This window comes from Pogona vitticeps, chromosome 12, assembly GCF_051106095.1.
Source record: "Pogona vitticeps strain Pit_001003342236 chromosome 12, PviZW2.1, whole genome shotgun sequence".
In the NCBI taxonomy this organism is placed as follows: Eukaryota; Metazoa; Chordata; class Lepidosauria; order Squamata; family Agamidae; genus Pogona; species Pogona vitticeps.
The window spans coordinates 26091210-26114900 of NC_135794.1; the positions used below are offsets into that span (position 1 = coordinate 26091210).

The following is a 23691-nucleotide window of genomic DNA, read 5'->3' on the forward strand; positions in this document are numbered from 1 at the left end:
CTTTGGGCTCCAGTTGTCTGCAAAGGCAAAACAGCAAAGAGAAGGAAAGGGACCGGGGGGGGGGAGGGGAAACACACAACAAGGGGCAAAGGGTGTGTGTGGCTGTGTGCCAGGCAGCTCTGCTCTCTCCATCGGCTCTTGGCCTCCGTAAGAGGCCAGGTGGCTCGTGGGCCGGAGCAGGTGAAAGGGGTGTTCTGTCCTGTTACCTGACAAAGCACACCCCACCCCATGTATAAGGAGGCCCAGATGCCTCGAAAAGGGGATGGGACAGATTCCTGGAGGAAAAGTCCATCGCAGGTGACAAGCCACAATTGGACGCATCATCGCCAGGCTTTGAAGGAAGGTCCCTCCAAAGGCCAGAGGCAGGGGAAGGGGGGGGGGAATCAGGTGACAGATCTCTAGTGGTCTTGTGGGCTCCCAGTGGCATCTGATGGGACCACTGGGGGATACAGGGAGCTGGACTCAGGGAGCCCGGGGCCTAATCCAGCGGGGCGCTTCTTAGGTGCTCATGACTCCTTGTTCATGAACAGCTCTGTCGGGGCCACCAGGCAAGGAGCCTGGCCAGGCTGGTGGGGGCACCTCTCCAGTGCTGCTCCTTGTTCGGGGGGGGGGGGGGTCCAGCCCTGTGAAAGGCAGAGAAGAGGCAAGGGAACGGAAGGCGAAGAAGGGTGGCCAGACGCGCCTCTCCCGCTCTCTGCCCACCACCCTTCCAAAGACCTCCTCTCCACAATCTCCCCACTAATCCTTTTACTTGGTGTAAGGAAGGGGGGCGGCAAAGACAACAGGGAAGCCAGAGGGAGTCTGTGCATTTAACAAAAACAATTAGCCCCTGGATTGAGAGAGAGCAGCTCTGCGTCAGGCAATCCCTGCCGGCAGTCAGAGGCCAGATGGTGACGGATGCTTCATCAGCCATTAGTGACAAGGTCATAATTAGTCTGCAGCCCTGATCTCTCTCTCTCTCTTTCTCCTCCACCCACCCACCTACCCCTGCGCCACCGACCTCTCCCCCCCCCGGGAAGAGGGAGGGGGCGCAGGGGTTTTACTGCCATCCTTTGCTCCATCTCACGCAAAACCACGGCTTTGCATCCCAGGGTTCAAATCCCTGGAAGCTCTTCCCCTCCGACCCCAGGTGTGTCTGGCCTGCTCGCTTGGAAGGTTCAAAGATCACAAGGGCTTTGTCACCGAAAAGGGAAAAGAAGGCACCGTCCTCCCTCTCTCCTGGCCGTCCTTCCTCGGTGACTTTCTGGCGCAGCCTTTCTCCATGTCTCCCAGACAGAGCACATTACAAGCGCCATCCATAAATGGTCAGGTTGGCTGTGGGTGCAAGAGGGCACCACAAAGGGGGGAGGGGAGAAGAGAAATCCTTCCAATCCGATCCGTACAATTCACAGCCAGCGGAAGTGGCAGAACCTTCCAGAAGGACATCTCCTGGCTACCCAACAGCCTTTTCCTTATTTTCAGTCTTTCCCCTTTTGATGGACCTGCTGCCAAAGGAAAGCATGACTCTCCTCCTTGGTGGCTCAAGGGCATCCGGAGGCCAGCAATGAAGCAGCTCCTCTAAAACAGAGCTCTAAGGAGCTGCTGGGGAGCCTGGCCTTTGCGTAGGGGGAGCCCGAATCGGTTCCAGGCACCTGAGAAGGCTTGAGAGAGCGGGGGGGGGGAAAAACAAGCCTCTCCCAGGGCCCTCGAGGACGGCCGCCTGTCGGGAGTCAAAGGTCACGCTGGGCCTGCCCAGGATGGAGCAAGCACGAGGGGGGGTGGAGGGCTGGGATGCTGAGCTCCCCCCCACCGAACAAAAGCCTCATGGGCTTGTGTTATGGGGCAGGGAGCAGGACACCGTCAGACACACCCAGACACCACCCACCAAGACGGTCGGATGACAACACCCTTGTTCTCTCTTTTCCGTCTTTTCTACCTGGTATTCTCCTTCCCCGCTTCTTTGTCTTCCAAACAACCCTGAGAGGCAGGCCAGTCGCCCACCAGGTTTCTTGGCTTTGTGGAGATTTGAACCCTGCTCTCCAGAGTCTTTGCCTGGTCTTCTAAACCCAATTCCATTCTGGTTCCCCTCCATCCCCTGCTGACAGCGGAGTCCTGGCGCCTGGTGTGTTTTTTCTTCCAGGGGCTCACAGAGATCACCAGGGGGTCCTTCTCTGCTCCCATGGCCCAGGGATCATCCATGACATGGACAAGGACCCCCGCAGGCCCTGGAGGCTGGCTGAGGGCCCTTGAGTGACCTCTGGCCTGGACCAAGCAGCAGCAGGAGACAGCACAGCACAGCACAGACAGACGGCTAACCTGGGGGGCGGGCGGGGGCGGAATGATCTTTTCTGATGCTGAGAAGTCATTAATTTCCACCTCCCTCCTGGAGGGGCTGGCAATTAATTGCTTAGGATTGGGGGGGGGCGGGGGCAGCCTCCTCTTTAATTACCCCTTTGCAGTATGCTTCCTAAACCCCCTTAAGCCTGGGGCTTATTTGCATCTTGGCGCTTGACCGGGGAGCCCCTCCCCCATCATCACTGCTGATTTGTGGGAGTCCCCATCCATAGGAATGGAGGTCCACATAGAGCGGGGGGGGGGGGAGACAGAGAAGCCCAAGCAGCAGGCCCACCAGGCCAAAGGGCACCCAGTCTACCCCCGGGTTCCAGAAAAGTCAATAATGTGGAAAGGGAAAATACGTGAGATATTTAAGGGTGGTTTCTACTCCCAGAGGGTCTCCATGGCTGAGAGGGAATTGGAGCTCAGGTCTCCCGAGTCCCACTCCAGCGCTCTTCCCAGCTGTCCCTTGCCCTGCATGCATTTGTGCCCTTGGGTGCTACCGACAGCGGAAAGGCACTCAACGATCACCCCACCCACCCCGTCCAACTCGTCTGACTGCACAGATGAGAGGATCGGCCACTGAATTAGCCTCACTTTTCGCCGAGAGACACAACAAATGGATTGAACAACAGTTCACATCCTGCAACCACTTAATTTATGATAGATGTCCAGTTAAGATCTGCTCTTAGGATGTAAGCAACTTAGGAAATGGGTCTGGCCGGGTCCTGGCGGGAATTCTTTGTAAAGCATTGTCTGCTGAGGTTCATCGTTGACTTATTTTGTCAAATGCCGTCTTAACTCTTCTGCGGCTCAGAAGGGCTCCTTTTTCAGATGACAGAATTTCAGCCTCCCGTCGGTCCCCTGGAGAGACATGCCAGCTCTCAAGGGCACGACAGCAAAGGCGATCCAGAGCCAGGAGGCCTCCTCCTGCCCCACCCTGTGCCAGCCCCCCCCCGCCCTCAAACAAGCAGCAGCGGGACTTGTTCCCAAGCCGCCCAAGCCCACAAATCTCGAAATGTGCTAGGCTGTCATCTGGAGTGTTACTGTCATAACCAGTTACATAATCGACACTCAGGTGTGCTCGTCTGATGGGTTGGTGCAGGGGGGAGGGGGGAGGGATCGTGGAGGAGGAGAAGGATCAAGACTGAGCACAGCGCTGGTGTCAGCACTTGGGGAAGGAACAAGGTGGCTCCCCCGCGCTCCCCGCCCCCCACTTCAAACACAGTCACTTAATTTCCCAAGAGTTGCGGCTCTGGACTGGACAACGAGCGGCAAGTGTTTGAAGCAGGCATCCTTCCTCATTCTGGTTAAGTCAGAGCAGTGTGTTTATCCAGGCCAGCCCTATCATTGAACAGAGATGGGGGGGGGGGGGGAACCGCCTGACAGGTGGGAGGTATGGAGGTGACAGAAGGGAAAGCTGTGTGTCATGCAAGCAGCCTGCTGCCCTTGAGCTAGCTGGCTACTGGCCTGCCTGCCTCCTTCCAGGGTCCCCTTGCTAGGACAGTGGCTTGCCCAGCCTGCTTTTCTGCACAGAAGGGGGAAGCGGGTGAGATCCTGCTTTCTAGTCTCAGTGTCAGTCACTGCCACGTTTTGCAACTAAACCCCACATTTGCAGGCAAAAATGCGGATCGGGGAGGGCAAAGGGTCGAACCAAGTGCCATACCCTACTTTGTACAGGGCAGGGGTGGGAGCCCCTCGCCCAGATCCAAGGGGCCCAAAGTTTGGAAAAGTTACTTTTCAGGATGACAGATCCCGAGATCCCTCAGCCAGCTTCCCAAAAGCAGTGTTTCCAGACTCTTATAACTGCTGCACCTCCTGATACCTGTGCCTCCCCCCTCTCAGTGGTGCCTTTGCTTCCTTCTCTCCTCTCCCCCAACAACTCTACAGGTGAGACCCAGGCCCCCTGCCCCTGACGGAGACCCCCCCCCCTCCAGCCACAGGCAGGAACCGCAGACAGCTTTCTGCGCCAGCCCAGAGAAGGGGAAACCGCCCGCTTCCTGGCCTCCAGTCCCTTTGTTGGGGCCGAGCCATTCCGAGATCGTCTCTGGAACATTCTGCAAGCAGGGGCTCCGTGGCCACAAGGACCAACGCTTGGAAGTGTTTCTGGCACGGCCATTGTGGCTTTGGCCCCTTGGGGCTGCTGCCCCCCCCCAGGCACAAATCCCCTTCAAAAGTGAAGGCCCGCTTCACAGAGGTCAAGCTCTGCCCAGCCAGGAAATGCCGAAGGTGCTGCCAGGGAGAAAGGAAACAGGAGCAACCCTTTCTTAAAACAAGCCCAACTTGGGGAAGATACGGGTGCTTTGGGCAGAGACTCCCCAAAGCCCTCGGCCAGCCGTGAATTCAGGGACCCCCGGTAGCCAAGGAGCGATGTTTCCCAGCCCCTCCAAAGGCAAATGCCAAAGGGCCACCGACGAGCCCTCTCCTAGCAGCCCTTGGGGCTCCACAGGCTGCCTGCTTGGGCCCCCTGTCTCACAGCTGATGTGGCTGATGGATGCCCTGCCGGCACTTCCCTCCTCATACTCAGTAAAAAGCCAGCTCCCGGGGGGGGGAGATATGGGGGGGGTTGGATTAGCTTGACCACCATCTGTCACTAGAGGCAAATCCAATCATTACTGAAATAAATAAATAAATAAATGAGATCATCCCTCACCCCTCCAAAATCAGTTTGTTAACACCACTAAGCAGGGACTTTAGCGGCTGCACCCAGCAAAGCAGAGCCACCAAGGCGAGGAAGTGGGAAAGGATCGTTCCTGGCCACAGCCTGGTGCTAGACTTTGGGGGGGGGGGGTTCCTCTCTGCAGCCCCTCAGCAGCACCCCAAGGAGAACCCCCAAAGACAGGCAGGCAGTTGCCCCATCCCTGCCAAGAAAACAGCCCCAGCGTTGACGACCCAGACATCGTTGGGGAATTCCATTCCGTCGGCTCCAACCACCATGAGACCTGCTGTTAAACTTAGAAGGAACAGACAAGGTTGGATATGCGTGTGTGTGGGGGGGATGCCATGGCCCTTCCTCGTCAAAAAGTGTTGGTGTTTTGCCGTGGTGAGGCTTGGTTCCTTCCCACCCTTGCTGCCGTCTTGGTGATGAAGACAAAAATGGATGTTACGGTTCCAGACAAGGGACCAAACAACACTGATCGCTGCCCCCCCCCCAAAGAGGAAAAGGGACATTAATCGTGGCTGCCGAGTCCTGGGAACCCTTGTGCAGGGGTCACGTCTCCTGGTGGCGACGGGGGGGGGGGCAGTGTCTGAGAGATGCAGACCTCCATAATCCAACCCAAGGCAAAGAAGCAAACATTAAATGGGTGGGTGGGTGGGTGGAAGAGCCAAGATTTGTGACAGACCCTGGTGGCAGATGCTGCAGGATTATGGAACCTAAAACTTCCGAATTGGCTCCTCCAGCACGCAGAAGATATTTAATTACTAATTTACTAATTACCAGCACACGCTGCTGTCGGCCTTTTCAGAAATCACAGCTTGGCCCCGGGGCCATCCCTGCTGGATGTTCAGAAAGTGGGGCGGGGGAGCCCTGAGAAACCCTTCCTTCTTAGGAACACAAGGAATGGCCTTTGATTCACGTGGCCCAATACCGTCGACACTGACTGGCAGCAACAAAGAGGCCTCCTGGACGGCAGGCTGGCCTTTTCCGGAGACTCTGCTGGAGATTCAGCAGGCAAAGCAGGGGCTGCCATAGAGCCAGCGACCCTCTTTTTTCTGGTCAGGGAGGCAGCAAATAATCCTGCTGAGCCAGACGGTGCTTGGTGCCTGTCGGCTCTGTGCCTACTGCTCCCCTCCCCGGTACACTGTTGGCAACCTGGGAGTCTGAGAGGCTTCCCTCTGATGGGCCAGCCCTCCCTCCTTCAGCACACCGAGAGACTGCCTGCCGCAAGGAGGTGGTCGCTGTTGGTGGCTCAAAAAGAGGAAACCCCTCTCCAGGATACAGTGAGGGGACAGGAGGAGGTGCAGGTTTCCACTGGCTGATACACTTCGAGGCAGATATAGAAACAGTTACCAGGAGGGAGTATGTCTGTTTCCTTAACAAAATGCAACCTACACAAATACATACAGAGAGAGCAACAAATTATTGTGTTTTGCTGTTGGAAGGTTAGGAAGACAAAACAAACCAACCAACCAAAAGCCCCATATCCTGTTCCAGCAAAAGCCGCTGGACACAATGAAACCTCTCAGCTGTCAACACATCCATCTCCTTTGGAAGAAGCTGGAAGTTATCTGGGGGCAAATTTCCCATTGGGAGTCAGGCTATACTTCCCACTATAAGAAACGCGCATTACACTGCAACCTTGAGCTTAAAAAACCAGTGCACTGGAATGGTCAACCGGGTGCAAGAAATATTCCACTGCTCATGGGATACAAACGTCACCGTCATCATCATCATTCCCCCTCTTTTTTTCCCCTAGTATTCAAGGATGGAGTTCAGAAGTCTAAGAGCCAGCCTCCTGCTCCCTTCCCATGCCCTCGGCCAGGCTCCTGTTGCACAGATAATTAGGTCTCCCTGATTGCCAGTATCCTTTTTCCTTTGTGCGCGTGCTTGCTGTGCAAGGGGAGCGGGCGGGCGGGCGGGCGTGCTCCCTGGCATGATGGATGGTGCCTCCTGCCCTCCAGGGCTGGGGAGTGACAGATGGGCGAGGATGGGTGCTGTCAGCTTTGCTCCCGGCCCTCTGGGATCATCGGCTGCTGCCAGGAGTAACAAAGGGCTCTGGCGATGATGCCGCGGAGAATTAAACTTTCATGCCGCCCTCGGGCACGACCCGGTTGCCCGCAAGCCCGGCCCCTGGGTGGCCGAGGGTCAAGAGCGTCCTTCCTCCTCCTCCTCCTCCTCCCCCCCCCCGCTCTCAGCTCAAGTGGCCTGGGCCCGATCCTGGTCCTGGCGGGCACCCGGGGGGGGGGCAGGGGAAGAGCCCGGCCGCGGGGGGGGCGCCTTGGGAGGCGAGCGCCCTTCTTCCCCTGGGGCGGGGGGGCAGTTCCCTTCCTCACGCACAGCACGACACGCGGGCAGAAACGCGTTCCTCTTCGACGTTACTGTCCGGTGGTCGTTCCCACCTCCCCTCAACCCGAGACAAATCAATGTGCGCCCCCCCCGCACACGCGCACACTCTGAACGCCCCTCACAAACAACCTGAACTCAGGAGTCTATCTGTGTGGGGGGGTGGGGAGTGGGCTCGCGCAAAGGGACCCCCGGGGCCGGCCACTCACCCCACACCCCCACAGACGGCCAGCGGAGGGCGCCCTACCGCCCGGGGACACCCCTGTGGGGCTGGCCGGGCAGAGGGACCCCCCCTCTCACCCACCCCTCCCCCCGCCACACACACACACACACGCACACGCACACGCACACGCACACACACACACCGGGCGGCCCCTCAGCTTCTGCCCAGCCTGGCCGCCGCCTGGCCTCGTGAAGGCAAGCAGGGAGGGAGGGAGGGTCGAGCCGGAGCCCCGCGCCGGGCCTGGGGGCCGGACTGGACCGCAAGAAGGCCCGGCCCCGAGGAAGACACGACGGCGGGAAGAAAGAGGGAGAGAAAACGAAGCGCCCCTACCGACCACGTGGCCCAGGGGCTCCTCCGCCGCCGCCGCCGCCGCCGCCGCCCGTCGCTCCCTGATCTTCGGACCTCCGCGCCGGCAGGAGGCGCTGCGGGAACGCCGTGTCCTCTCGTCACTTCCGCCAACAAAGGCCCCCACGCAGGAAGTGGCGCGGCCATTTATTGACGCCCGCCGTTTCCACTTCCGGGTCGCGCTCGCAAAAAAAAAACTTCCGCTCCGGAGCCGCGGGTTGGTGTCGTCGCGCCGCCTCTCCCGCTTGCCGCGATGTCGGGGTCCAGCAGCGCCCTCATGAAGCAGCCGCCCATCCAGTCCACGGCGGGGGCCGTGCCCGTCCGCAATGAGAAGGGTGAGGCGGGGGGGCTCCGGGGAGGCGGGGCGGGGCGGGGGGGCTGTCGGGGCAGCCCGTCTCATCCCCACCCCGAGGCCGGCCCGCGCTCCCCGGCCCTGGGGCCGGGGGTCGCGGCGGAGGCGCCTCTTCTCCGGGGCAGGGGGCCCCCCTCCCGGCCGGCGCCTCCCTGACCGGCCCTTCTGTGCCCCCGCAGGGGAGATCTCGATGGAGAAGGTGAAGGTGAAGCGCTATGTCTCGGGCAAGCGGCCGGACTACGCGCCCATGGAGTCCTCGGACGAGGAGGACGAAGAGTTCCAGTTCATCAAGAAGGCCAAGGAGCAGGAGCTGGAGCCCGAGGAGCAGGAGGAGGAGCTGGCCAGCGACCCCCGCCTGCGGCGCCTCCAGAACCGCATCTCGGAGGATGTGGAGGAGAGGTGGGATTCGGTCAAGGGCCTGCTAGAGGCTCCTACCTGGTAGCTGCGGCTGGGAGTGCGCAGCGATCCTGCTTGGCGGGAGAATGTGGTGCTCGGAGAGCCTGGGATATAGGGTGCCACCTGGCCAGCCAGGTGCGTCTCTTTCTCTACTTGAGAAGTGGGTGTTTGCGTTCTAGGCTGGCAAGGCACCGCAAGATCGTGGAACCAGAAGTGATGGGGGAGAGCGACTCTGAAGTCGAGGGAGAAGCCTGGCATGTGGAGCGAGAGGACACCAGTGAAGAAGAGGAGGAGGAGGTTGATGACGAGGTACGGGCAAGACTGGAGAGCCCTACTGACTCACAAGCAGCTACCCAGTCCATGCTCAGATTGAATCTTTGGACGTGTCTGCAGATGCTGAGGCTTAAGAGTAATTCTAGTAGCTTCAGAAGCTGAGCATTTCCCTAGTCTGCCGGTGCAATGTGGGTTTTTCTCAGTCACCAACTCTCCAGGGTTTCAAGGCATCGTACCATGCCTGTTTGTAGATGCCCAGGATTCAGTCTGGGCCTCCTGTAATGCCTCACTCAGAAAGAAGCCCTGCTACATTATAGGATCAGCCTGCCAGTGAATGGTGTTTGTTTCTGGTTTTGTTGGAGATATAAAACAAAGTCCACACTGGGATTGTCTTTGTTTCCATTTTCTTGGCAGGAAATTGAGCGTCGCCGGAACATGATGCGCCAGCGTGCTCAAGAACGTAAGAATGAAGAGCTGGAAGTGATGGAGCTGGAAGATGAGGGCCGCTCTGGAGAGGAGTCTGAATCAGAGTCTGAATATGAGGAATACACAGATAGCGAGGATGAGACGGAGCCCCGCCTCAAACCTGTCTTTATTCGCAAGCAAGTATTACCAGTGCTGGGGGCAGCCAGAAACTGAGGAAGCCAGTCTCCGAAAGACCAGATGGTTTTGTGATTGCAGGCAGCCAAGATTCTGTCCTAGCAGTTATTTCTGGCTTGGTTTGGTATCACAAGCAAGCTATTCTACTTCTGGGTTTTCTTCTGGGGTTTGTAGGGTGTGGGTACCAGCTTTAGAAAATAAAGCAGGTATCTTTCAGGAAAAGATTGGACCCAAGAGATTGTTCAGTACTTACTGCAAAACTCTGTTACAGGAAGGATCGGATCACAGTTCAGGAAAGAGAGGCAGAGGCAGTGAAGCAGAAGGAACTGGAGCAGGAAGCCAAGCGGCTGGCTGAGGAGAGGCGGAAGTACACCCTTAAGGTATGGGGGAAAAGGGGAACAAATGCATGTGAGAGGTCAGGAAGGCAGCTGGGTCGCAGGGGACTCAATATCTGTTGATGTACCGTAGATTGTAGAAGAAGAAGCGAAAAAGGAGCTGGAAGAGAACCGCCGTTCATTGGCAGCTCTCGATGCCCTGGATACAGACGATGAGAACGATGAAGAAGAGTACGAAGCTTGGAAAGTGCGGGAGCTGAAGCGCATCAAGCGGGATCGCGAGGAGCGCGAAGCGTAAGTGTAGCTGCACCTGATGCAGAGTAAGACCCCTGCTTGATACTCAATTCTTTTCCTTTGAAGCTGTCCTGTAAACGACAGTGGCAAGCGGCTAGAGAAAACAGATACGCAGCTGGCATCTCAAGTTCAGTCTGCCACCAATCGGTGTTGCAGCAGATCGGCCCCACTGAAAGGGATTTCCGGAACGAGATCTCCTGGGCAGAGCAGATCTGTTTGGGGGGGCTGAACGGGCTTTCTGTTTCCCACAGAATGGAGAAGGAGAAAGCAGAAATTGAGCGGATGCGAAACCTGACTGAGGAAGAACGCCGTGCTGAGCTGCGGGCCAATGGCAAAGTCATCACCAACAAGGCTGTGAAGGGCAAATACAAATTCCTGCAGAAGTACTACCACCGGGGAGCTTTCTTCATGGTGAGCGGTGGCTCTGAATGTGGCCTGGAACTGGAACTGGGAGTAGAAGAAACAAACAGGAGTTGTGCTGGGGGGGGGGGGCTGTCTGCTGTTGGTTCTGTGGATGCTTGTGGGCCGCATTCAGTGTGACTCTGCCACATGTCACTGAAGTTGCTGTGATCAAGCCAACCTACCCCCACCTTTGCTCTTCCCTTCCCAGGATGAAGATGAAGAGGTGTACAAGAGGGATTTCAGTGCTCCAACTCTGGAAGATCATTTCAACAAGACAATCTTGCCCAAAGTCATGCAGGTATGGCAGGGAGGGTCCTCTACGGAGGTGGCGCCTCAGCGCTCAGGTTGGGAGCCACAACCATGGGCATATAGAGGCCCTCCCAAGCTGGAGGGGTGCTGGGGGTTGGGGTGGTCCAGTAGTGATTCAGAGGCCCCTGCTCAAAGTCTTGTCTACACTGAATGCTCTTTCCATCTCCAGGTAAAGAACTTTGGGCGCTCTGGACGAACCAAGTACACACACTTGGTGGACCAGGATACAACTTCTTTTGATTCTGCTTGGGGCCAAGAGAGTGCTCAGAACACCAAGTTCTTCAAGCAGAAGGCAGCAGGAGTGCGGGATGTCTTTGAGAGACCCTCTGCCAAGAAGCGGAAGGTTACCTGAGTGGGAACGTGACAGAGGCCAATAGCTGTTCCCTGCTATTGTGCTTTGGGACTACAGAATATTCCCATAGACTTGGACTCAGATCACTCCCTCTTGTGGAGCCCTAGCCTGCCTTTTCAGCTTGCTCACTGCTGAGGAGCTGGCACTTGATTTAGCAGGCTTTCTTGGTAAATCCCCCAAGTTCACCTTCACATCTTCTGTCTTTTTATAGAGCTGCAGTTAAGGGATGGGACGGAAGAAAACTTATTAAACGTATTTCTTAATGAACTGCTGCTGCTATGGTCCTTGAAATGGGAGAATCTGCTAGGGCTTCTAACACTCAGCTGTGGCAGAACTGTTGTTCTAACTGTATCAGAGCAGGATGTTTGTCCCCTGAGGAACCCATCATTTGGAATGCCTCTGTTGCTTGGAAAGGCTTTCCAAGAGTCCAGAGGGTTAGACTGGGCTTCCCCATCTGGCCACACAAGAAAACACATATAGATTTCATTGGCATAAATTTTGCCTCTTGAAAGGAGCAAGGAGTTCCAGTGACCAAAGGTGTGTCATAGAGAAGTCCTGGGAAGAAAAGAGATCAGACTGGGCCCAGGAAATTTGCTCACATTTTGTAGGTTATAATGGACTCCCTGCAAGCAGAGTCTTAAAGTGCCTTAGGCTTTGTGCTGTAGAATAATTTGACATAACTTGGTCATAAAAGTTTAGCAGCAGAATTCACTATTCTATACTAGCAGAAAACAGAATTAGCAGTGACTCAAAGTTTGAGAAAAATCTGACTGCTGGAATGAGATTGATTTTTCCTCCCTGTGAAGGCAACACACAACATGGTTTGGATCAGAGTGTGTAAATGCTAATACAGAACAGAGACAGCCTTCCCCATGGTGCAAAAGGGACAGCACTTAGGAGACACTTCTACAGAAAACGGATGTCGCTTTTAGACTACCAGTCTCTTGGTGAGTTGAGGAAAAACAGTCACAGGATAGGTGCAACTCAGCCAGTCCTATACACCACACCAACAACAGGTTCCAGCATGGCATATTTATTACAAATACCTTTTGAGATGCAGCATACTGCACTCTACATACGGAAAACCAGCTAGGGGGTTGCTTCTTTCCCATCCACCATGGATGCTTATCCAGTAACTTGCCCTCAGTTGGTGAGAGTGATCAAGGCCTCCACCACATTCCCCATGTGTTCTCGCAAGCTGCGTTCTGCTGCTGCTCTTGATATTTCCATCTCGTTCATCTGTAGGGAAAAGGAAAAATGGGGAAGTGAACTTGGATACCAAAGGGGTTTCTGCCCCTTCGAGCCACAGACTGTGATAGCATCGCTGGGTATTGAACTCACAATCAATTCCAAATCTTCCTTTTTGATGGTGACTTTAGCCAGTTCTTTTTCCCTAAAACAGAGAAAAAGAAAAAAGGTTCAGGATTTTCTCTGGCTCCAGTGGAGTAATACAATCTTTGGTGGCACTCCTCCCCTTTCAAAGCACACCAGGTGGAGAAGACAGCTTCCCAGTGTCACACTGGATCCTCTGCAAATTTGGGGGGGGGGGGGTGTTGCAGAGGAAATGCTACCAAATGTCAGCTGCCAGTGTAGTAGTTCTCCTACATTGTGTGAAAGTGGATGCAAACAAGAGGAATACAACTTCAATGGTAAGGATGAACTTGAATGAAGCCACAGAGCATGGTGGGTACCGAGGGCCACTGCTGCCCATCCCTGCAAGTCCTTGCTCCAGTTTTGTGCCTGCTAAAAACAGTTGGAGCCACCAGTCTCTGCGCTGTCTGGTCTTCTGCAATGCAAGGAGCCTTTTTTTGTTTTGTTTTGTTTTTGGCCTGAAACTGTCAAACAATGAACTAGCCTTAAATGTGGCAAAGCAAATCTCCAAACAAGAAAGCTGAGCCAACAACAAAAGAGGTGCTGAAGACACCCAGGCAGACTCCTGCAAAACCGCAAACGTGCAGCTCTCCCATAAGAAAAACTCTTCAACACAAGTTAGGCAGCAGCTGATCACAAAGAAACGGTTGCGAACAAGGCTGAGGAAAAAGGATAAAACAAGCAAAGGCTCACCGCTCCTGCTTTGCTTTCTGCTCTCTGGATCTTCGGTCTCCTATTACAGACATGGCCTAAGAGAGGAAAAATAAAAGGAGGCATTACAATTCTCTGAACAATTTAGACACATGTATGGATGGGGTGATGTGACAGGCATGCCATCGATGGGCATTACATTCAGAAAGCGTAAGCCAGTTGCTCATTAAAATCTCCTAAGGTCCTGTAGGGCAGTCTAAGCTAAGGATAAGGCTTCTTGCTGCTGCTAAAGAAGACTCCAGCCTACCATTTTAAGAGGCCACAACATGACCTGCAGTGAGCCAACATATCTACTACAGTCAATGGTCAAAATGGAAACAGTGTATAAGAACAAGCCACACTGTCATAACAGAAGGATACCATACGCTCCTGCAGATGTCTGGCAGAAATGGCCATGAAACTGGGAGAATAAACCAGCACTCTTATTTAGGAAGTCCATAAAGAACCTTCCCGCCCCCTTCATCTTGCCTTTTAATGGGGTGAGCCGCCTTGGGCCCCTTTTAAGGAAGGAGAAACACATAAATGAATTCAGGGCTGTGGCAAAGACGGTTTCCCCCGCTCTTCGTCCTCGGGCTCCGCCTGGGCCGCCAGCCTTTCACGGTGCCTCCTGCCACCTCCAGGGCGCTCCGGGGGTCCGTGGGGCAGACCCCCACCCGTGGGGGGAGGGAATGAAAGGCCGCCCCCTCCCCCGGAGCCCGCTCCCCCTCCCCGCTCGGGCCCTCCTTCCTCCTCCTCCTCCTCTTCCTCCTCCTCACCGTCTCCAGGTTGGAGCTCTGGATCTCCTTCTCCTCCGCGTAGTCCGTGACCCGCTCCAGGTCGGCGGCGCCGCTGTCGTGCTTGCGCGGCTTCTCGGCCGGCCGTCCCCCGGCGCCGTCCCCGCCGCCCGCCGACCCATTGGGCTCCGCTTCCAGCTCCAGCTCCACATCTCCCTCGGCCGCCATCGCCGCCCCGGCTCACCCCCGCTTCCGGCGCCTGGCGCGCGTCCTTCCGGAGGAACCAGCGAGTGAGAGGCCAGAGCGGCACCAGGCCGCCCTCGGCGCCGTAGAGCTAGGAAAGGGAAGAATGGGGCACGCCGCCCGCCTCGCTGTCCTGCTGCGGGGCAATGCCGGTGGTGGGGGGGCTGGGCTCGGCACAAGGGTCCCCCCCCTCCCCGGTCTGGCCCAGCCTTCCCCTGGTCTGTCTCGCCTCTCTTGCCCCCCCCACCAACCCCTTGCCCGGAGGGAGGGAGGCAGGGAGGGAGGGAGGGCGCGGGCCGGGGTCCTGCTCTTTTTCAGTGACCTCTCCAAGTGAACCATAGCTTGGCTCTGTGGAAGCCTCTCCTGCTGTGGGTCTGCCCTGGATACTCCCATTTGTCAGTGCCAATATATTCAGTTGCACATCACGGGGGGGGGGGGGGGGCAGGGAAGGTTTGGAAAAGGGACAAGTAAATACCACAAATGAATAAACTGGGGAAGCAAGCAAGGAAGGTCACCCTCTCGTAACCCTAAGTTCTCCCCATCTTGGTCTCTCTCTCACACACACACAGACACAACACACACACACACACACACACGTTTCTTTCCACCCTTTCTTCAGTTCCACCGAGGAGCGCTAGCGGGCTCCCCCATTGCCACCGAGCAGCCCAGGTGCGTCTCTGGCAGCAAACCTCGGGGAAGGAGAAGGAAGGGCCCTTGCGCCCGAGCCAGGGGAGCGCCGGGAAGGTTTCCAAGCCTGGAGGCCAGGAGAGCTGACCGCAGGAGGTGGGGAGAGGGCTCCTTCCCTGCCCTCCGAGAAGGTCGCAAGGCCTTTTCTGCCAGGGCAGGGCCTGCCTTTTGCGCCCTGCCTCGTCCTGGACTTGTTCCCGGGCAAGCAAGGGCCTCTTCCGCTCCACCTGGCCCAGCCCAAGAGTCATCCCGGCTGAAGGGACAGCTAAGCTGGCTATTTCTGCTGGCTAAGAGGGTTACCGAGGCAGATTTGGCTCCTGACATAATCAGGCAGCGCCACAAGTTTCACCTAGATATGGGGTGGGAAGGCTGACCCACACACACACACACACACACACACCAGCGACCAATCACAGGCCCCACGCTTCACAGGCCGAGGAAGGACTCCTTCCCCGGGCCAATCTCGTCATCACGGCTAATTGGCTTTCTCCACTCCAGCCTTGCAGGGAGCAAGGGGCGAGGTGGGCTGAGCCTCTGACCGGCACCCGCTGCTCCCTGGGCTGTGCTGCTGCGCGAGGAGCAAGGCCCACGGCACCCAGAGCAGATGACCGGAGGGGGGTCCGAGCAGCACCTCCAGGCTCTCTCTTGGGGAACCTGGGGCCCCCAGGGCAGAAGAGGGATGGTGCCAGCCTCTTGCAAGGCCCAGGTAAGCGGCCCAAGAGGGCAGCCGGGGCCCCTTGCGCAGGCCCACCCCTGGGTGGCATCCCGGCCCAGCTCTGACCCGAGAGGCCTGGGAGGGAGTGTCGGGTCACCTCTGAGGCAGAGCCCCCAGCACGCCCTGGTTGGCTGGTTGGTGGAAGGTCTGGTGTGCTGTGTTCAGGGGGAGAGATTGGTATCCCAGTTGACACAAGGTGGGGAAAGCACACCTTCCGCAACTCTACTCTTCTGGGGAGTCTGAGTGCTCGTGGCCCCTGGCGCTCCTTTGAATTCCCTTGCCTGCCTCAGATCTCCCGGGTGGAGAAAGGGCAGCTGCTGTGGGAGGGCAGAGCTCCCCACCCCTCACACACACAAACACACACACCCCGCTGCCACCATGATGCCTGACCATCTTCTACTGCGTGAGAACTGCTTTCCTGGGTTGAGCCGTGGGACCTCAGACTCTAGCACCTTGGAGAGCGGCCGGGCAGGGCAGGGGAGAGAGAGAGAGAGAGAGAGAGAGCCGGCAAGAGTAAGAGCCGGCCTCCAGCTTCTGGCTGTCCCTCCTTCTCGGCCGACTCCTGTTGGCAGAGGCCAGCCCACCCTGTGGGCTTTCCTTGAGAAAGGAGGGGCCACCTGGGACCACCTCCATGCGTCTTGGGGGGGGTGGGGGCGGGGGGGCAAAGCGAGGCCACCCAAAGCCAGGCTGCAGGGAAGGAGGGAGACCCCAAATGACCCTAAAGATCCTTGCAGGAGAGGGGAGGGGGAGGGAGGAAAGGAAAGGCAGGAATTTTTATTTGCGGGGGTGGGGGAGAGGGCCTATGTTGTGATTTTGGGCTTTTTAACTGGAAGATCGTTGGAGAGGGAACTGGGGTGTTCTCTTGCTGTCTTGTCAGGACGGGGCTCCCACGCATCACTAGGCTGCAACCCCAAAACACCTTGACTGACCGGCCGGCCGGTGGTGGGAGTTGGAGTCTAGCAGCGTCTGGGACCCAGGTTTGGGAAAGGCTGTGCCAGACTTGGCAGGCCAGAGTTCATCGGCTGCCTTTCCTCCGAGGCCGCGGCCGTGGCCACCTCCTTTTTATCCTTACAACGGGGCTGTGAGGTAGGCTAAGCAGGGGTCTCGCAAGGACCCAGCTACACAGGGAGGAGGAGTTTGAACCCAGGTCTCCCTGGCCCCGACCCGGCATTCTAGCCCTTGAACTGTCCCTCCCTGCTTGGGTTAGGACACTTGCCGCTCCCACTGTGTGTGTGTGTTTGTGTGTGCGTGTGATGGAGAGCAAGAGCGAGAGCGAGAGAGCGAGAGAGAGCTCTAAGTCCATTAGCAGGGAAGCTAATCTTCCTCTGCAATCTCGGTGGCCAGATGGACTGAGCACCTGGCAGGGTGTAGTCCCGAACCCTGGCCAAGGCAGCCGACCCAGCGGGAGGAGGCCTGGCCAGGTGCTCTCGGCAGACCTTTCCTGGGGGTGAGCCTGCTGGGTCCTGAGAAAGGGGCGGGGGTGGGGTGGGGGGGACACACACGGATCGAAGCCAGGAAACCCCCCCTGCTGGTCGAGGGGAGCAGAGGAAGTTCCTGGGCAGCGGTTGGGAGGCGCTCCGTGAGGAAGCAGTGAAGCCGCTGAGAAAACCCGTCAGCAGAAGGTTCCAGGGTGGTCAAGGCGTCGGGAGAAGGAAGGCAGGCAGCCTCTCTGGGCCCCCGGCCTGTCCCGGCCCGCCATAGCTTCTCTGCAACTGGGGAGTGGGTTCACTCCTCCCTCACGAGGGCAGGAGAGGCCAGGGAGCAGGAGGGGCTGGTGGCTGCCTCTCGGGGGAACCCCTTGCTCCCCACGGGGAGGCCCCCCCCGCGAGGGAGGCGTGTTTGGCGCGATGCATGAGACAGGAATCCCTTGTCCTGCATGTCCCCCTCGGAGTTACTTGGGTGTTTAGTCGACAACGCAGGAGGATTGGAGATGAAGTGGGATCCTCTGAGCCGTCCGAGGGGTGGGAGTATGCCGCTCGGCCCCCCCAAGAGCCCCCTCGGGCTGAGAGGGTCTCTCCTTAGGCAATGAGCCATGGCAGCTGTCCTTCCCCTGAGCTGTGAAGGGTCATCCTGCGCAGGGGCCATGATCCGCTCCCTGCTCCTTCCTGCCGCCCAGGTCTGCTGCTGCTGCGGCCCGGCGCCCTGCGGCTTGTGCTGCCCCGGCTGCCCCAGCATCAGGGTCTCCACCGGCACCCGGCTCCTGTACATGCTCTTCCACGTCCTGGCCTGTGCCAGCTGCTGCCTCATGCTCTCCCACACCGTGGCCCGGTTCATCAAGGAGAATGTGAGTAAAAGGGCAGCAGGGGAGAGGGTGGGGTGGGGGGTCTTCAGGGCCCCTGCCATGGCCCGTGCGCTGGGGGAGGTGGAGGGAAGGTCCTGTGCTTCACGTGGACCGCCCCTCTCGGACGTGGGGAGGCTGCCTGGCCAAAGGGCTGCCCTGTTTGCCCCGGAAGCCATTTGGCGAGCGGCATGTTGTGCTCCTGGCCAGGGATTACTGTCTTATTTCAGCAACAACGATTCTTCCGGGTGGGCCCCCTGAGAAGATCCCTGCCCGCTTGGCATCTCAGGGTGCCAGCCAGGCCCCTCTGTGGTCTCTCTGGGAAAAGTTTCTATCAAGAACCGGCCCTCGGAAGCAGCCCCCAAGCAATGTCCTCTCTAGCCCCTTGCCTTGATAGCCGCAAGCGGCTCCCACAGGGTCCCAAGGGTGGCCTTGGCTGGGTCCAGCCTCTCCCTCCCCCCTCCCTCTGTCTGAGGGCTTGCAGATCCTGGCTTGTTCTACAGAACTGAGCCCATTTGGTTTTTACACACGGGCTCCAGATGATTCTTGTGGGTGGCATCTGTAAAACGATCAGGGGCAACAGCCGGCCATGGTCAGCATCCCTTGGCAGGCTCTTGTCTTCTCCGAGACCCTTCTGGGTTCTGACAAAGCAGGGAGGGGTTTAAGAGGCAGATTGCAGAGCCAGGCTGCCTGTGAAGAGGTGGGGGCCCTGCTCTCTCCTGGCTCTCTGAACTTGTTGTCCTGTGATGCTAAGTGGTCCCTCTTCAGAGGCTCAGCCTTGCTTTCTGCTTGTTGGGAAATCCAGGGAGTTGGTGGGAAGGCTCCAGTAGCCAGCTTCCTCTCAGACGCTTCTCATTGGTAAAAAGGGCCGATAAAACAGCACCTGGGTGCAGCTGAAGAAGGCAGGAGCAAAAGAGGCATCTCTGGTACACGCACAGAGAGGGGGGGGTCCATTGTGGCAGGGTTTGGTCTCAGTGGCTCTTCAGGGCTCAGGGTGAGGGAAGGACGCTCCTCCTGCCCTCCACCCCATTTCCTCTCTCTCTTTCTCTCTCAGGTGCCTTTTTACGCAGTGCTGTGTGAACGTCTTCCCGGCAGTGACAGCTGTGACTTCCTGGTGGGCTACTCGGCCGTCTACCGCGTCTGCTTCGGCATGGCCTGCTTCTACCTCGCTCAGGCCATCTTCCTCATCAACGTCAAGTCCAGCAACAATGCCCGGGCCCACCTGCACAACGGGTGAGAGGAGGAAGGGGGAACCCCGCGCCGTCCCATCCTCGCCTCCTGACCTCTGCCCAGGACGCTTCTGCAAAAGATCTCACCCCCCCCCCCCGCCCTCGCCCCTCCTGCGTGTACGCCAGGGCTGGGGAAGGTGCAGGGATACGGGTGCTGGGCCAGCCTGGTCTCGCCTGAAATCCGGATCCTTTTCAGCTTCTGGTTCCTGAAATTCCTGGTCCTGGTGGGCCTCTGCGCCATCGCCTTCTTCTTCCCGGACCAGCGCTTTATCCCAGGTAACCCCCTTCCCACCATCGGGCCAAGGGCTGAGGCCCGGCCACTGTGAGCAGTCCAGCAGAGCCCAGCACACGCACAGGCACACGCACATGCGCACAGAGGGAAGGTCCACAGGTCAGGAGTGGGCTCAGGGCAACTGGAGAGGTGGGCCTGGAAGGAATGCCCCCACCCCACCCCACCTCACCCCGGCAGTCAGAGCCATGGCTCCACCGCGACTTCACGGAGGCCTCTGACTCCATGGCTGGCTGGCTGGCTGGTTTCTCTTATCTTCCTTTCTTCCTATTGGGGACCCAAGGTGAATCCCAAGTAAAATCATACAATAATATAACAAATTAAAAAGTACCATATGGAACTATATACAGTATTAAAAAGGAAGTAAACATTGGTCGACATTAACATCAATTTTGAAAGCATTAAAAAACATTTAAATTTCAGAAACAGAGCATTCCTTAGATACTTATCACTGAGACGCCTGCCTGAAGAGGAAGGTCTCGACCTGATGACAGGAGGAGGAGAGGGAGGGGACCAACCTGGCTAAGCGGGGGTAGGGGTGGAGCACATTCCCAAAGCCTGGGAGCCACCACCGCGAAGACCCTCTCTCTTGTCCTCACTAAACGAGCTTGGGAAGGTGGTGGAACCAGAGAAGGGCCTCTCCAGAAGATCTGAAAAGCGGAGTAGGCTCATATAGCGTAATACGGTCTTTCAACTAGCCTGGACCCAATCCGTATAGGGCGTGACGGGTCAGTCACTCTGGCATGAGGAGGCACAGCCAAACGAGCAAGCCAGGAGGGGAACCTAGCTGGACTGTGAGCGAGTGTGTGGGCGTTGGTGGCTGGCTGTTTGCCTGAGACCCTTCGGGCTTTGCCCTTGCAGTTTGGCACTCGGTGGGCGTCTGCGGAGGCTTCACCTTCATCCTGGTCCAGTTGGTGCTGATCACCGCCTTTGCCCACACCTGGAACAAGAACTGGTGAGCCTGCTTTGGGAGCAGGGGAGGAGGAGGAGGAGGAGGAGGAGGAGGAGGAGGAGGAGGAGGAGGAGGAAGGTCAGGCAGGGGGAAGGAGCTGCGCCCAGCAACAGGCTCTTCCTTCCTAGGCTCACAGGCGTCTCCCAAGACAAGCGCTGGTATTTGGCCATCATCCTGGCTACACTGGGCTTTTACACCGTGGCTTCTACGGCTTACACTTTCCTGTTCAAATTCTACACCCACCCGGGCGGCTGCTTCCTCAACAAGGGGCTGCTGGCCTTCAACGGGGGGCTCTGCCTGCTGATGTCCTTCACCTCCGTCGTGCCCTGCGTCCGCTTCCGTGAGTGCCTGGGGGAGCGTGGAGGCCTTGCAGGGGGGGTGGGGGGGGTGGCTGGCTGAGCCCAGCAGAGCAGCGCTGCCGCTCTTTAGGAGAGGATGGCCCTGAGGATCTGGGTGGGCTAACTCTCTCCCTTCCGCACCCAGGACAGCCCAGCTCCAGCCCCCTGCAAGCCTCCATCATCTGCTGCTACGTCATGTACCTGACCTTCTCAGCCCTGTCCAGTCGACCGCCAGAGAAAGGTCCGTCTCCCTCTCCCTCTGCCTCTGCCTCTGCCTGCCTGCCTGCCTGCCTCTTCGGGAGCCGTGCGAGGCCCCCCGCCCTGACTGTGCTCTGGTTTTCTCCCGCAGTGCAATACAAGGGGCAAAATCTCACCATTTGCTTCCCCAGCATCAGCAGAGACGGGATGCAGACAGAAGACACCACGGTGGCCGTCCTGGGGGCTGCTGTCATGTATGCCTGCGTCCTCTTTGCCTGGTGGGTGTCGGTCCCCGCTGGGGGCGTGGGTTTGATCGTTGTGAGCCGGGCACCCTCGTCACTTCCAAGTGCTTGTAAAGGCCTTTGGTGGGCTTGCCTTGGAAGTCCCCCCCCCCGGCCCTCCTTCTCTCCCTCCGGCTGTGAGGATCACCCTGTCAAGTACCTCCTTTTTGTGCCCCCCACCCCACCCCCTGCATATGCAGTCTGCCTTTTGCTCTCGGCTCCAGACTCTTCTGGCCTGGGGCATCTGGTCCTGAGTAGCCCACCAGTTCCCCTGCGAGAGCAGGAGTGGGGCGCCCGTTCATGCTGACAGCCTGAGGGGGATCTGGAGGTCACAAAGCTGAGATCTTTGGGGTGCTGGCCTACTGGAAAGGCCCCTGCACTGGTGTCATCACCCTGCCTCCACTGGCATGGTGAGCCGCCTGTCCCCGGCAGTCAAGTAGTAAAGGACAACACAGAACCCACTGTGGCCGTGTTAACCTTTGTTCTCTCCCGGGGCAGCAACGAAGCGTCTCTGCTGGCAGAGTTGTTCGGGCCTCTGTGGATGATCAAGATCTACAGCTTTGAGTTCAAGGTGGGTCCGATCAGGGAGAGCTGGTTGGAGAGAAGCCTCTCCTGAAGCAGCTTCATGACTTGGGTGTGTGTTTGTGTGAATGTGCCTCTACTTTCACCCGGTTCCACAAGCCCGTGTTTTACTCTAAGTACAAAGGGCGTGTTCCCATGGAGATGCATGGATTCCCCCTTCAGATTTTCTCACGTCGAGTGGCCTCATTCCGTCCCCTGCTAGATGAAAGGTGGGTGGGAAATATAACCCGTCCCCGCTTGTAGGAGGCACATGGGGCCCTCCTCCCAGACAGCTGGGCTGTGACTCAAGGACCTCATCCTGCTGGATGGCAGGGATCTTGCTGGCCCTTGGCTGCAAGCTGAGAGTGAGGATGCTTTATGGGGGCCATGTGTGCCTTTCTTCCAGAAACCCTCCTGCTTCTTCTGTTGCCCAGAGAAGTTGGAAGAGGAGCTGGCGGGTGAGTGTCACAGGGATTGGGGGCAGTGGTGGTGGTGGTGGTGCTGTGTTGGGTGCTCCCCCCCATGGGGCCCCTCAGACATTGTCTCTGGGGGGAAATGGGGACCCTTTCAGTCTCCTTCCTCCCCATATTCAAGGAGCCATGGGGTGGGGTGGGGGAGAAGAGAAGAGAAGCTTTTGCTCACCCACACTGGGCCAGGTGTGCGCCTCTGGAGCCCTTCTCAGAGGAGCTTCTTTTTGCCCTTGACACAGGAGGGCAGAGATGCCACCCAGAGGGGGCCCGGGCAGGGCAGCAGATTGTCCCCAACGAGCACGAGCACGTTGTCTACAGCTACTCCGCTTTCCACTTTGTCTTCTTCCTGGCCTCCTTGTACATTATGATGACCCTCACCAACTGGTTCAGGTAAGGAACAGCTCCTCCCTCCAAGGGTCAGACCTCCCCCAGGCCCAGCCAGGCCTCCCCACCCTCCTCCTGCGGCTGCCCTATGCCAGGGGCTGCCCTGGCAGCCTCTCTGCCGGTCCTCCTCTTCCTGCCTTGTTTCTCAGCCGGGCAGAGGGAAGACCTGGGCATCGAGGCCCCTGAGCCTGATTCGCAGGGCGCCGCAATGTCGCCTCTTGTTTCTCGGCAGCTACGAGAACTCTGAGCTGGAGACCACCTTCACCCACGGCAGCTGGTCCACCTTCTGGGTCAAGGTGGCCTCCGCCTGGGCCTGCGTCCTCTTGTACTTCGGGCTCCTCCTCGGCCCCCTGTGCCTACCGGACTCACGGCGGCGCAACGGCCCGTCCGTCCTGCGCGTTATACGGCGGCGAAGGCGCGCTCTGCACCGTGTCAGCGTGGCTACGTAGTAGTCCTGGGCTGCAGACTCCACTGCTGTCACTGCGGCTTGGCTCAGATCCCGCTCGGGGCGCCTCCCGAGGAGAGGCCTGTGTGGGCCAAGGGCGGCTGACCCTCCTGCGCCCAGGGGGCCTGCCTGGAGCCCACCGAGGGCCTGAGGCCAGCCCCGAGCAGGCAGACGAGGAAGGCTGGGGTGCTCCCACCCCCACCGCGGGTGACTGCCAAGGCCCTGCTGACAGGGGCAGAGCTGAAGGGTGCTCTGGGGGAACCCCGCTCTGTGGCGTGGGGCCACAGAACTTAGGGGGCGGGCTTGGGGTTGCGCCCAGACTTCTGTGCCTTTGTGTGTATGAGCAGAGGCGTGGGGAGAGAGGTGGGCGTGGCTTGGAGAGGAGGTGGGGCTGAAGTCTCCATCTCAGGATGAGACAGAAAAAGACTGTTTTCCCTCCCCCCCCCACTCTGTTCAGAAGGTCTTCTCTGGAGTAAACTCTCAAATGTCTCTTTGGACTGGGACTGATATGTTGGAGGGCACGTATCTCTCTCCTTCTGCAGAGGAAAGCCCACTGCGTGGGGTGGCGTTAGAATACACGTCCAGCAATCAGACTTTTTTTTTCTTATATAAGAGCTGTATAAGCAC

The 23691-nt window shown here is 58.0% G+C and overlaps 3 protein-coding genes across 3 annotated transcripts; 2 read left to right on the forward strand and 1 right to left on the reverse strand.

Annotated features, from left to right (window-relative positions):
- Positions 1 to 8062: 8062 nt before the first annotated feature.
- MFAP1 (microfibril associated protein 1) lies at positions 8063 to 11466 on the forward strand. The gene is made up of 9 exons (XM_072981852.2): positions 8063 to 8221; positions 8418 to 8637; positions 8814 to 8943; positions 9322 to 9513; positions 9783 to 9887; positions 9976 to 10136; positions 10388 to 10547; positions 10747 to 10836; positions 11017 to 11466. The coding sequence occupies exons 1-9, from the start codon at positions 8140 to 8142 to the stop codon at positions 11197 to 11199; spliced, it is 1323 nt and encodes a 440-aa protein (XP_072837953.1). The 5' UTR covers positions 8063 to 8139; the 3' UTR covers positions 11200 to 11466.
- Positions 11467 to 12216: 750 nt separating this feature from the next.
- HYPK (huntingtin interacting protein K) lies at positions 12217 to 14271 on the reverse strand. Its single transcript, XM_020790115.3, has 4 exons — positions 14037 to 14271; positions 13264 to 13319; positions 12541 to 12592; positions 12217 to 12438 (listed from the first exon to the last, which is right to left on the reverse strand). Exons 1-4 carry the CDS (start codon positions 14220 to 14222, stop codon positions 12343 to 12345), a joined length of 390 nt encoding a protein of 129 aa, XP_020645774.1. The 5' UTR covers positions 14223 to 14271; the 3' UTR covers positions 12217 to 12342.
- A 275-nt stretch (positions 14272 to 14546) lies between these two features.
- Positions 14547 to 23553, forward strand: SERINC4 (serine incorporator 4). Its single transcript, XM_020790164.3, has 12 exons — positions 14547 to 15630; positions 17756 to 17923; positions 18972 to 19150; positions 19343 to 19422; positions 20297 to 20390; positions 20516 to 20727; positions 20871 to 20966; positions 21075 to 21201; positions 21703 to 21775; positions 22172 to 22223; positions 22475 to 22625; positions 22852 to 23553. Exons 1-12 carry the CDS (start codon positions 15529 to 15531, stop codon positions 23066 to 23068), a joined length of 1551 nt encoding a protein of 516 aa, XP_020645823.2. The 5' UTR covers positions 14547 to 15528; the 3' UTR covers positions 23069 to 23553.
- Positions 23554 to 23691: the final 138 nt, after the last annotated feature.

Bases quoted from the DNA above. Each gene is read 5' to 3' on its own strand.
- MFAP1 (XM_072981852.2), top strand. From the start codon at position 8,140: ATGTCGGGGTCCAGCAGCGCCCTCATGAAGCAGCCGCCCATCCAGTCC. The intron at 8,638-8,813 runs GTGGGATTCGGT...TTTGCGTTCTAG, and splicing joins TCGGAGGATGTGGAGGAGAG to GCTGGCAAGGCACCGCAAGA. The intron at 10,837-11,016 runs GTATGGCAGGGA...TTCCATCTCCAG, and splicing joins TCTTGCCCAAAGTCATGCAG to GTAAAGAACTTTGGGCGCTC.
- HYPK (XM_020790115.3), bottom strand. From the start codon at position 14,222: ATGGCGGCCGAGGGAGATGTGGAGCTGGAGCTGGAAGCGGAGCCCAAT. The intron at 13,320-14,036 runs GTGAGGAGGAGG...TTCCTCTCTTAG, and splicing joins AGAGCTCCAACCTGGAGACG to GCCATGTCTGTAATAGGAGA. The intron at 12,593-13,263 runs GTGAGCCTTTGC...TCTCTGTTTTAG, and splicing joins CAGAAAGCAAAGCAGGAGCG to GGAAAAAGAACTGGCTAAAG.
- SERINC4 (XM_020790164.3), top strand. From the start codon at position 15,529: ATGACCGGAGGGGGGTCCGAGCAGCACCTCCAGGCTCTCTCTTGGGGA. The intron at 15,631-17,755 runs GTAAGCGGCCCA...CCTGCCGCCCAG, and splicing joins CAGCCTCTTGCAAGGCCCAG to GTCTGCTGCTGCTGCGGCCC. The intron at 20,967-21,074 runs GTCCGTCTCCCT...TTTCTCCCGCAG, and splicing joins CAGTCGACCGCCAGAGAAAG to TGCAATACAAGGGGCAAAAT.